Source organism: Gobio gobio (genome assembly GCF_949357685.1).
Source record: "Gobio gobio genome assembly, chromosome: 14".
NCBI lineage: Eukaryota > Metazoa > Chordata > Actinopteri > Cypriniformes > Gobionidae > Gobio > Gobio gobio.
The window spans coordinates 17,906,281-17,920,042 of NC_137107.1; the positions used below are offsets into that span (position 1 = coordinate 17,906,281).

At 33.1% G+C, this 13,762-nt stretch overlaps 1 protein-coding gene across 1 annotated transcript; it reads right to left on the reverse strand.

Annotated features, from left to right (window-relative positions):
• Nucleotides 1-954: 954 nt before the first annotated feature.
• il12bb (interleukin 12B, b) lies at nt 955-11,002 on the reverse strand. Its single transcript, XM_079835354.1, has 9 exons — nt 10,792-11,002; nt 10,476-10,560; nt 7,314-7,580; nt 4,535-4,640; nt 4,251-4,423; nt 1,538-1,698; nt 1,308-1,432; nt 1,193-1,226; nt 955-1,086 (listed from the first exon to the last, which is right to left on the reverse strand). Exons 2-8 carry the CDS (start codon nt 10,558-10,560, stop codon nt 1,196-1,198), a joined length of 948 nt encoding a protein of 315 aa, XP_079691480.1. The 5' UTR covers nt 10,792-11,002; the 3' UTR covers nt 955-1,086; nt 1,193-1,195.
• Nucleotides 11,003-13,762: the final 2,760 nt, after the last annotated feature.

Genomic DNA, 13,762 nt, shown 5'->3' on the forward strand with positions numbered 1-13,762 from the left:
CACTATACAGTACACAGTATATGGAGACAATGGTAACACTTTTCATTGGTAACACTTTTCATTTAGGTTCCATTTGGTTCAGCATTAGTTAACATGAACTATACTTCTAAAGCATTTACTGCACCCTAAAAAAATGCTGGGTTAAAAATAACCCAAGTTGGGTTGAAAATGGACTAACCCAGCAATTGGGTTGTTTTAAGCAGACATTTAACCCAACCGCTGGGTTAGTCCATTTTCAACCCAACTTGGGTTATTTTTAACCCAGCATTTTTTTAGGGTGCAGTAAATGCTTTAGAAGTATAGTTCATGTTAACTAATGCTGAACTAAATGGAACCTAAATGAAAAGTGTTACCAATGAAAAGTGTTACCATTGTCTCCATATACTGTGTACTGTATAGTGTATATAGCATTATTTATGTAAGTGTAATCTTAGTTCATGTTATTTCCAACATTTACTAATACATTATTAAAAATCAAAAGTTGTATCTGTTAATATTATTTATTGGACCTGAGCTAACATGAACTAAAAATTAACAGTTGTATTTTTAACTAATGTTAACAAAGATTTATAAGTACTGTAACAAATATATTGCCCATTACCCATTAATGTTAGTTAATGAATTGACTGTTAACTTATGTTATATAAAAAAAAATATTATAAAGAATATTGTGGCACATTTTAGCATGATGCCGTAGAACATGTTGAAACCAAAATAGTGGATTTTAAACAATTTATGCCATGAGCTTTTTTGGAATATAAATGTTATTTAAATCTCCAAACATTAGCTATATTATATTATATTCATTATATTATATTATATTATATTATATTATATTTATTATATTATATTATAGGAAACTAACAAAAACCCCATTACATAACAATATAAAAATGAAATATATCTATAAAATATAGGGAAAAAAAGTGAAATGCAAAGCCACAGTGTATTTTTAATGAAATTTATTGCATAAATAAATTTTACAGGGGAAATATAACATAAAATCTATATAAATATGAATAGCTGCAATATTTTGTCAGGAATAGAAAGCAGATTATCAAGCAGAGTGATGTGTTCCCTTGAGACCTGCATTCATAAAACAAAGAATTGAAAAATGTTAAAATAACAGCATCGGGATGATATAACCAACTAAACATGATCAATATGGGCATTAAAACACAAATCAACACACCTTTTAATGTTTCAACATGTGCCGGTGTTTTCTCCTGTTACACAAAAGATGCAGAATGTAAAGCCGCATATTTTCATAAAATATACAATGATACTGCAGGTCAAACTGTACTTACTTATTAATATGATGGTGACTCCAGTCACTCCAAACTTTTTTAGTTAGTAGATCCTGAGCTCGGATGCAGAAAGTATATGGTTTTTCCCTGTTCACCTTGTAATGTGTCTCGTTGGTTCCCATTTTCTATATTACCAGAAATTAAATATTACCAGAAATTAACAACATTGTTCATAAATCGATCTTATTAAACTGATCTTGAGAATAACAAAATCAAGGAAAGTGGCTTACTTCAACATGACTTCCTGTGAAGTCACATGTATGATTTTTGGGAACCACTTTCACCTCGTAGGAGAGGGGAAAGAAACTGCAGGGTAAACTCCACGTCTTAGGGGGGCGCCACTCAAATACATCATCTTCGATCTTAGTGATATTAACTTTATCTGGTTGGACTGAGAGTTTGATTCAATGTGGTTAGAGTTTTGACAGAAATAATAGTTTAATAGAAATCAGCAGTCTAGTACAGTGGACCTGGTCATGACTAACATCAACATGACTTAAAATAATTTAAAATAAGAATAAAATTTAATCTTACAATGGCATGGGCTGTTTTATAATGAATACACATTTTACTAATCATTCTATACTAGAAAAAACTGGTTACAAATTTGTGAGTACAAATATTTTTAAGAATCCTTAATCTACAGAGACCCTAAGGGGATATGGTGGTGAAAAAAATATGAGATGAGAGTTAATGCTTTTGCGTTCTATCACAAATGTTTTGCGTTCCTCCGAAGAAACTACATTCTCTAGCAAAATGTTTGCGTTCCTTCGAGAAACTTTGCATTGGCTTGCAAAATGTTTGCGTTCCTTTGAGAAAATTTGCGTTCACTAGCAAAATGTTTGCGTTCCCCCAGAGAAACTTTGCTTTCGCTAGCAAAATGTTTGCGTTCCTTCGAGAAACTTTGTGTTGGCTAGCAAAATGTTTGTGTTCCTTCGAGAAACTTTGTATTGCCTTGGCTAGCAAAATGTTTGCGTTCCTTCGAGAAACTTTGTATTGCCTTGGCTAGCAAAATGTTTGCGTTCCTTCGAGAAACTTTGTATTGCCTTGGCTAGCAAAATGTTTGCGTTCCTTCGAGAAACTTTGCATTCGCTAGCAAAATGTTTGTGTTCCTTCGAGAAACTTTGCATTGGCTAGCAAAATGTTTGCGTTCCTTTGAGAAAATTTGCGTTCACTAGCAAAATGTTTGCGTTCCCCCAGAGAAACTTTGCTTTCGCTAGCAAAATGTTTGCGTTCCTTCGAGAAACTTTGTGTTGGCTAGCAAAATGTTTGTGTTCCTTCGAGAAACTTTGCATTGGCTTGGCTAGCAAAATGTTTGCGTTCCTTTGAGAAAATTTGCGTTCACTAGCAAAATGTTTGCGTTCCTTCGAGAAACTTTGCATTCGCTAGCAAAATGTTTGCGTTCCTTTGAGAAAATTTGCGTTCACTAGCAAAATGTTTGCGTTCCTTCGAGAAACTTTGCATTCGCTAGCAAAATGTTTGTGTTCCTTCGAGAAACTTTGCATTGGCTTGCAAAATGTTAGCGTTCCTTTGAGAAAATTTGCGTTCGCTAGCAAAATGTTTGCGTGCCCCCAGAGAAACTTTGCTTTCGTTGGCAAAATGTTTGCGTTCCTTCGAGAAACTTTGCATTCGCTAGCAAAATGTTTGCTTTCTTTCGAGAAACTTTGCATTGGCTAGCAAAATGTTTGCTTTCCTTTGAGAAAATTTGCGTTCACTAGCAAAATGTTTGCGTTCCCCCAGAGAAACTTTGCTTTCGCTAGCACAATGTTTGTTCCTTCGAGAAACTTTGCATTAGCTAGCAAAATGTTTGTGTTCCTTCGAGAAACTTTGCATTGGCTTGGCTAGCAAAATGTTTGCGTTCCTTTGAGAAAATTTGCGTTCACTAGCAAAATGTTTGCGTTCCTTCGAGAAACTTTGCATTCGCTAGCAAAATGTTTGTTCCTTCGAGAAACTTTGCATTAGCTAGCAAAATGTTTGTGTTCCTTCGAGAAACTTTGCATTGGCTTGGCTAGCAAAATGTTTGCGTTCCTTTGAGAAAATTTGCGTTCACTAGCAAAATGTTTGCGTTCCTTCGAGAAACTTTGCTTTCGTTGGCAAAATGTTTGCGTTCCTTCGAGAAACTTTGCATTCGCTAGCAAAATGTTTGCGTTCCTTTGAGAAACTTTGCATTGGCTAGCAAAATGTTTGCGTTCCTTTGAGAAAATTTGCGTTCACTAGCAAAATGTTTGCGTTCCCCCAGAGAAACGTTGCTTTCGCTAACAAAATGTTTGCGTTCCTTCGAGAAACTTTGCATTCGCTAGCAAAATGTTTGTTCCTTCGAGAAACTTTGCATTGGCTAGCAAAATGTTTGTGCTTAATTGTATTGAATGTGCAGTTGTAGCGTACTTCGAATCTTAAAAGTATATTTTAAAAACTGTACTTGCAGATTATATAATATTAATAAAATAAAAGGTCATGAAAGTCTACTCTTACTATTTTAAGTACAAGTGCACTTAAAGTAGTAAGAGTAGACTTTCATGACTGTTTCTTAACACCTTCTCTTCTATATGTTTCTTTACATATAAAAATTCTACTTAAGTGGGTCAAAAGCACTTGTAAGTTTAACTAATTGCATTTAATATACATTTACATTTAATTTCAGTGTCTGAAAGCATTACATTCAGTTCGCACCAAAGTATATTCTATTATTTCTATAATATTCCATAATTCTTCATGTATTTATTTACACATACTGCCCACAAAAACGATTTGGTCAGTTGAGCTACAATATCTGGCTTCAAATACTAAAACAATAGATATACTCTTCAAAATGAATACAAAAAGTATTGAATTTAGGTATCATATATTTGTGTTCATATAAATGATGGGTCCACACACAGTAACCAATCCCAAATCTGAAGTCCATTACATGTAGTGACCACCCGGGGGCACAAAAGCTCTTACCAATGTCTCGGATGAAGAAAGTTCTCTGGTGTTCCTCCAGTCTATACATGTTTCTGACGAACAGAGTGAGATTGATGTTCCTAGACTCTTCGGAGTACGGACAGTATTCCTTGTCGATACACGTCAGTCCAGAGATATCCGAGTCCAGAGTGCAGTTGATGAGACTTGAGTTTCTGCATAAACAGTTTAGCTTTGATTTGCTGTTTCAACATAAGCCTAATTAAATCAATTGTTTATTCTTGATAAATGATTATTCCAGAATAAGAATAATCCTGAATCGTTACCGTATTGCTGCGAAATATACCACGGCTGTGTTTTTCCGTTTCTGATGCCACTTCCAAGAGCAATGAAATTGTCCATTATAGTTTCTCGCAGAGCAAGAAATAAATTCTAGAGAGACAAAGTGGACAAAGTCCAGTACAGTGAGATAAACTGATAATACGTTTCATGTTCATGTTACACAAATCATATATGTACATTTTATTAAATCCGTTTTAATCATTGAATCTTTTACTCATTGAATCACTGAATCTTTTACTTATTTTTTCATATGACATGCAGACAAAAATATATAGCCTATATATTGTGGCCACGAATTAAGAATTTGTTCTCTCATTGTAGTAAATTGTGGTGTTTACTAACTCGTACCTACTCATTTATCGTTCCAATGATCAGCGTCTCGCATTTTTTATCTGCAAAAACGAGTAGCCTACTGTGTGAACTGGCCCTTAACTCTCTGGTGCTCTTCGTTTAGGGGTTGCATTGGTTGTCTTCCCGGTCATAAGTGACCGGACACCTAAAAATTAAACTTCCTCCACCCCAGTAAAACCAATGCAATTTATTTTTCTTCAATAATATTTTTTCTTTTTAATTTTGTATTTTGAGATGATTTGATGGTATTTTTTAATATTTATGCAATAATTATTGTCTATTTTTGCCATTGAAAATTATGCCAAAAAATGTTTTTGTAATTTTTTGTAATTGTTTTTATTATTGCAGTATTTCAGGTTAAAATAATATTTATTTTAAGGCAGATTCAAAAATAATTCTCTTTTGGAATTATTTAAGAAATCATGCAACCATGTGTTTAATCACTAGAGGTCTCTATGGAGAGGCTTGAGAATTCCCTAGTTCTGTTTTGAACACATTTAAAGATTTTTTTTTTTTTTGTTGATGGATTTGAATATATATTTAAAAAATCTCAAAGACTATTTATTATAAAGTTTTAGATTTTTTATTTATTTTTTTGTTAGAAATAAAGATTTTTTTTCTGTGAATTTGTGTTTTTGCAGATTTCCCATTCATTTCCAATGGTGTCATTTTTGACGGAAGAGCACAAGTGGGAGTTTTTTACGACCACTTAGCATGCTCGAATCATGCCCTCAATTTTTTTGTGTGTTAACATACCAAATGCTAGAAAAGTCACCAAGTTACATATCATTCTGATGAAGCTGTGATTTTTAAAAATTCCAAATGTGGTTCATAGGTTCAGTTTTTCATAGGTGTGTGTGTGTGTGTGTGTGTGTGTGTGTGTGTGTGTGTGTGTGTGTGTGTGTGTGTGTGTGTGTGTGTGTGTGTGTGTGTGTGTGTGTATAAGTGTGCGTGTGTGTGTGAGTGGATGTGTCAATATCACACTCTTAATGTTTTAGAGTGTCATCCCTTTACTCCTGTGTACTTTTTTTCAGCATTGTGGTTGATTTGTAGATTGTACACACAAATATTCTGAGAATTTTTGTGTTTTTGCCGATTTCCCATTCATTTCCTATGGTCGGTCATTTATGACCGAAGACAATGAACGCTACTTTTTTTTTTAACGACCAATTAGCATGCTCGAATCATGACCCCAATTTTTTTGTGTGTTTACATACCTAATGCTCGAAAAGTCACCAAGTTTAATATCATTCCGATGAAGCTGTGATTTAAACATTTTCCGGTCCGAAATGACCGAAGAGCACCAGAGGGTTAAGAGTCGTGTCAGATCTTTAAAATAAGGCCCCACGTTTTTTTAAAACAAGGGAAGGTAAAACGTGCTGATGTATTAGTAGGTTGTGGAAATTAATAATTTGTGGCCACCTACATATTTTTTCCTGCATGTCGTGTGGGGCTCCATAAAAACAGATTAATTCAAAGTTTGAATAAACTTAACACAATTCATACAATTTTAAGATATCACCCTACTTCCCCAGTTGATTAGTCACACTAGATTAAGACAATAGTTTTGTATTAAGCGTTTTATGAAATACTGTTCAAATATGCAAATGAGGTATTATTTAATTTAATTTCCAGAACAGAAATCTAAACATCGGATGAAGCCACGTTCAAAATTCTTGTTTCTTACGGTTTTTACATATCTATTTTTATCACTCCATACATCAGAAAATGTCAACAGGCAGAATTTTTTATCAGGCTAATGTGAAAATATGAACTATGTAAAAAGCTTCAAAATATACTAAATCTGTAAAGTTTGGTGTATGTAAGAGCAACTGAAGTGGAGATTTCTTACTCAGTGCAGGAGAAAAAACTCATTTTGAGAAAATTGCTACTCTGTATTGTACTTGAAATAAATACATGTATTAATGTAGTAAAAACATATTTAAATCAGTTCTTGTGAGTACAGTGGTTCAATATTAATATTATAAAGCGACGAGAATATTTTGGCGGGCCAAAAAAAACAAATAACGACTTATATAGTGATGGCCGATGGCTTCATGAAGCTTCGAACTGTTATGAATCAGCAAATCGAATCAGTGGTTCGGATCGCCAAAGTCACGTGATTTCAGCAGTTTGGCGGTTTGACACGCGATCCGAATCATGATTCGACTCGCTGATTCGATACGATCTATATATATATATTACACACATATATTGACTAGCCTATTGACAGAGAAACAATTTGATTAATCGTGACTTAATCGATTTGACTATTATTATTGTTATATTGTATCAATAGGCTAGTCAATAAACTGTTCAACTATTCTATGGGACCAGAAAAAATGGTTTTCTCCTAATACTTTCCCGATTACACTGAACACAGACATATACAGAAATATTCTTTATATTTACCTCTGTCACTGGATTGTGTAAGAACACCTTTAGGAAAGTTGACTGGATGGACCAGTAAAAGTGTGTAATTCAGGAGATCTCTGCTGTTTGCTCTGTGACACGTGAAGTTTCCGCCGAGCAGCCCATCTATCGTAACAGTGATGCGGTTTCCTGTCTCGGAGATGCTTTTCCCATTCATCTCCCAGTGAATGTCCTCTCCTTCATATTGCTCCCCACAATGCAGTGAGACCTCAGAGCTGGACAGATCTGACACGTCTAGAGCCACGACTACAAGAAAAGATCATTCATCAGACACTCTAAAGGAATGATGTCTACTTCCAAAAATGGATACTTTTTTTCAGCAAGGACACATTAAATGTATTATATATGTTTCAAATAAACGTATTTCTGTTCATCAAAGAATGTTTGAAATATTAAGCAGCACAACTGTTTTCAAAATGAATAATCATAAATGATTCTTGAGCAGCAAATCAGCATATTCGAATTATTTCTGAAGGATCATGTGACACTGAAGACTGGAGAAATACAGCTTTGCCATCACATGAATACATTACATTTTAAAATATATTCAAATAGAAAACAGTAAAATTAAATTGTAACAATATTTCACAATATATTAATCAAATAAACAACCCTGATGAACATAATGGTAACACTTTACGATAAGATTTAATTAGTTAACACGAAGTAATAAGGAACTGCACTTCTACAGCATTTATTAATCTTTGTTAATTTCAACATTTACTAATACATTATTAAAATCAAAAGTTGTATTTGTTAACATTAATTCATGCACTGTGAAATAAACAATGAACAGCTGGATTTTTAGATTAACAAATGTAGGTAACACTTTATGGCAACACTTTATTTTACAGTGTCCTTGTTACATATGTTACATGTACTTTCCATAGTAATAACAAGTAAGCGTTATTACATGCAACTAACCCTCAACTAAACCATAATCCTACCCTAACCCTATAGTAAGTACATGTAGTTACTAAAGGGCCGTTTGAAGAAATTTGGGGGCCCCAAGCAAAATGGACATGGAGGTGCAAACTGTCACTACCGTATATCCCGACACTAGCAAGAAAAGCTATGAAAAAAATCATGTTCCTCTGCCTCTTTCTGGTTAAATAATGTTTATAATAATTGTTAATATAGCATGCTATATTAACTATTCCAGGTTATTTATGCATAGCATAAATGCATAGCATAAATAATAGTTAGTATAGCATGCTATGCCACTTTCATCAAAACCTATTACAAAGCTATAGCAATCTCATGTCATTCCGTTTATTCGAAAAAAAAGTTGCACTAACTGTTCGTTACAAGCAGCATTTGCCGTCAGGCAGGTAACGATAGCTAACATAAACATATTTTTGCTAGCCTACCTGCTGCAAACTAACACCATTTTTGTACAAGACAAGTAGAGCTATTTTATCCAGTGTAATTTATCACATACCACTATCTTGTTTTTTCGTATCCTCCTCTTCCTTTCTCTTTTTTCTTTTCTGGCTTCCTGAAGCATAAAATTCCGCTTCAAATCCGAAGATTTTGTATTTTGCCGGCAGCAGAGATCGCGTGCCTGGCTGGCTGCTGTCAGCGCCTACTGAGAGGGGCCCCTTAAGGGGGATCCCGATAACAGTGTCATTGCACTTTACTGCATAGAGACAGAGCGTATTTAGGCCACGCCCACACCGGGGGGGGGGGGGGGGATGGGGACAATCCAACGCTCTCCATTGACTTTGCATTGCGGGAGGCTGCCTCATTGTCATTTCGGACTTATAACAAAAAACAGAACAATGTCTAAAAGCTGATATGTGACAAGGTGTACAGCAAACAAGCTAAAAAACACAGAAATACGTTTTTATAAGCTGTCGACCACAAAAAACGAGCGTTTATGAAGATAAAAGTGGATACAGGCAATACGAAGTGAAGCTTCAGCAGGAAGAATGGGTAAATTTTGGGATCCTGACACTCAGTATGCCTCAATATGTCTATGTGTGCAGTAAACATCCAAATACGGACAAAATATCCAAATGTCCGTTTTATATGTTATATTTACTGTCGCTGATTACGTTCCACTCTAGTCGTTGTAGTTCTCAGTGTAATATGACCCGCGCGCTCTGTCTCAATGGCCTGAATCCACTTTTTTGAACTTAAACGCTTGTTTTTTGGGGTCAACAGCTTATAAAAACGTCAGTTTTTTTGCTTCTGGGTTTTGTTTAGCTTGTTTGCTGTACACCTTGTCACATATCAGCTTTTATACATTGTTCAGTTTTTTGTTATAAGTCCGAAATGACAAGGAGGCAGCCTCCCGCAATGCAAAGTCAATGGAGAGCGTTTGATTGTTTTCCCCCCCGGTGGGCGTGGTCTTCAGATTATGACGCGTGTCGCTCTGTCTCTATTGACTATCAATGGGGCGCTCACACAGTTTGTCGTTTCATTTTATTCTTAACCTGTCGTTGTCTTGGGGCCCCAGGCCAGCTCGGGGCCCCAAGCAATTGCTTGGTTTGCCTGCCTTGTGGCGACGGGCCTGAGTTACATATTACTCAGTACTTAAATGTTTAAATTACAATGTAACAATGACACCTTAAAATAAAGTGCAACCCACTTTATTTTAGTTACCTTGTTACACGTTACGTGTAATCACTATAGTAATTACACTGTAGAAAATCCTAATTTTATGGAAAAAAAACTATTTTTTTAATGTAACTATTTTTTTTTTTCATTTTAAATTATGTTTAAAACTATGTAAAATTACAAACAATATCTGTAAATTAACAACTTGATTTTTACTTCGAAGAATTATATCATTGATGACAAATTACAGTATAATTATTTTTTTATACAGGAAAATTACTGCATTATTTATACAGTATTTTTTCTGTTTTCTTAAATAAGACTGAAATAATCTGTAATTAAATATGTAGCTTGTTATATTAAATGTTTATGTCCATACTAACAATTTAACATTATTCTTTGTCATTTTAAAGTAAATCTAATTCGTTTTATATTTCCACTGTAAATATGTTACCAAACAAAACCGTAAAATTAAAGTAAAATGCAAAAACTGAAATGTACATTAAAAGCTTTAGAGAAAACATCTATTGTTTAAAGAAAGCTTCAGATAACAATAAATGAGATTTAAGCAATAGTCACCATTTGGCTTAAGGTTCCTCAGAGAAGTGGAACTGCCTGCCAACTGAAGGACAGCTTGCAGAATAACAAAGACAATCTTGTTCATCTAAACAAAAACAAAAAAAGGGGAAATTACATGTTAATATTATAGTATTATTGTGTAAATGACAATAAAGTTGATGCTAATGTAGAAGAATATATTAAAATAAAGTTATTATTAATATTATTATTTGTTAAAGTTAGTCAGTGTTTAATAAACATTCTCACAAACAATGTTCTTATAATATCTAAATAATGTCCCACTCTGCTGTCCTGTCAGGATGTGTTTGAATCTTACCTTGAACTGAATGAGTTGCGGTGACTCTCTTCCCTTTCACTGAAGTCCTTTTAGACCTGAGCAACTTATATATGTATGCGATACAGAAGTGTGAATTTCCAGCAAGCAGAAGCTTTAAACAAAGGGATGTGGAAACCAGTGTGGTTCATTTGGGATTTCCATGAGCTGTGCAACAGTGAAACACCTCACAGGTCATATAGCAATTATTATCACTTAGTGAAATTGAATTTTTTTTTTTTTTTTTTGGGTGATTCATGTTTTCACTGCTGTAATATGATTATTTGGGTAACACTTTACAATGACGCTTCATTAGTTAATATAGTTAACTACTTTAGTTAACATGAATTAATCAACATGTACTACTACATGATTAAAGTCAGAGTTACAATTCATCTTTTTTGTGTGTTTTTGATGTCTTTCACCATCAAATCAAAAATCACCTTATACAGTATATATAATTGTCATTATATTGTAATTCATAAGTATAATGTATAATGTGTATTTTTTAACTAACCATATATTTATAAATGATAATAAATGTCATATATATATATATTTGTAAATGAAAGGCTTCAATATGGAAATATACATAAACATTGTAATTTATAAATATATAATTATAAAATTATTATTTTTACATATATGAAATGCATTAATATGGGATTAATATAGTAATTTATAAATATATACATTTTTTAATATATAATTACATATTTTATATACTGTTTATGAAAGGCATTGATAAGAGAGCGTGCAGTAATATATAAATATATCATATTTTTTAAATATATACTATTACATATTTTATATAATGGATATGAAAGGCATCAAAATGGGAGAATATAGCAATTTATAAATATATAATTACATATTTTTCTATTTATAAAAGGCATCAATATGGGCGCATATAGTGATTTATAAATATATACATTTTTAAATATATATAATTACATATTTTATATAATGTATATGAAAGACATCAATAAGAGAGCATGTAGTAATTTATAAATACATCATAGTTTTTAAATATATATTACATATTTTATATAATGTATATGAAAGGCATCAAAATGGGAGAATTTAGCAATTTATAAATATATAATTACATATTTGTCTATTTATAAAAGGCATCAATATGGGAGCATATAGTGATTAATAAATATATCATCATTTTTAAATATATAATTACATATTCTTATTCTGTAGCTATATGACAGGTATTAATATGGGGGCATATATAGTCATTTAAATATGTATATATATTTTATATATAATTGCATTTTGGTATATACTGTATATGAAAGGCATCAATAAGAGCGCATATATAGTAATTTATAAATATATAATAATTTTTAAATATAATTACATATTTTTATATAATGTACAGTATATGAAAGGCATCAGTATGGGAGCATATAGTTATTTATAAATATATAATTACATATTTGTATATAATGTACAGTAGGCCTATATGAAAGGCATCACTATGGCAGCATATAGTAATTTATAAATATATCATAATTTATAAATATATAACTACATATTTCTAATTATAAATATGTATAATTGCGTATTTGTTCCTTCAGAAGAAGTTAATGGTGAAAATGAATTAAGATGCTGCCAAATGCAAATGTAGAGCGTGTCAATTTGAACATAATCGTAACACGTCTCACACCACAGCCTCTGTCCTATAGTGTGAGTTACACGTTGTAGTGTCGCGTAAAAGCACTGACCACAAGAGAAAGTGTGTACCTTTATCCATGTAGTGTTCATCAACCACAAACCAAAATTCAGAATCAAAGGGAATTCCAAGATGCTCAATGATCATGACTATACAACAATGAAAAAGCATAACGGTGTGTAAAGCCACATTGAACCATTTTCAACTAAAGCCACAAAACCTAGCCTATATAGGTCGAGCTGGGTTTAATGACGTTACATGGTGACAGGTCGTAAATACATTTGCAAGAGTGAATTGTTAACCTTCAGCATTAAGATGAAATTTTCTAGAGTGCTCACGTTTGCTCTAACAACCATCCACTGAAATCCTGTTTCCAAATAATAATGAGGAGGAAGTTTCTGTGATGCGTCAGTACCATAAATGTATCCTCAATAAAGATTGCTTCTCGAACCATTGGTTAATATATATTGTACATTACCGGCATTGTCATTCTTGCGTATGGTTCCACAGTTCCTCCGACTAATGATAGCCTAAAAACCAAGTTTATTAATTATTAACTGCAACACATCTATGAAAAACTCTAGCTTTCATAACTTGCAAAGTAATAAAGGAGAGAGAAAAAACAGTCCTCTCAGGAAACAAAGAAAATCCAGGGTGAACTGCGGCTTCCCCTTCATAACACAAAAGACTCTTTGAATGGGCTGGATAAAGCACATATTTAACTGAAACATGTTTTTTAACTGAATAAAAGCACATTTAACTTGGATTAGAGCTGAGGTTTGCACAGGGGCTCACATGTCGCAAAACATGTCTGCTCCGAAATCCAAGCCAATTGTCTTATTGAACATGAGATGTTATTCATTTTTAATAAAAACGTCATTTTGTGCATGGTTACCCTTAGTACCGTATAGGCTTCACTAAGCAGGGTCAAATAAATAGGCCTTACTAGGGATGAACCGATTTGAAAATGTTGGCCGATACTGATAATTCTTTGTATTTGAAAGCCGATAACCGATATATTGTCAGATAAATCTAAATCCAAATTTGTATATAATTTTTGAGAGCCTGATTACAAAAACAAAAGCCTCACCATTAAAAGCCATGTCCCAAACACAATTATGTTTTTATTATAATTTTATGTAGCCTATATGACAGATTTGTGCTGCACATGTTGCACTTAACTGTATTTTCCAATCATATTTCAAGCAATTCAAAACCATCATGGCAAACAGTGAGCATCTGAAGGAAATAATCCATTATTTATCATCTTTAAGATAATGGCCAAATAAC

Excerpts from the sequence above, each read along its gene's own strand:
- il12bb (XM_079835354.1), bottom strand. The coding sequence starts at position 10,560 with ATGAACAAGATTGTCTTTGTTATTCTGCAAGCTGTCCTTCAGTTGGCA. Across the intron at positions 4,424-4,534 it reads GTATATTTCGCAGCAATACG|AAACTCAAGTCTCATCAACT; the intron begins GTAACGATTCAG and ends CTGTTTATGCAG. Across the intron at positions 1,699-4,250 it reads TTTCTTCATCCGAGACATTG|TCCAACCAGATAAAGTTAAT; the intron begins GTAAGAGCTTTT and ends TCAAACTCTCAG.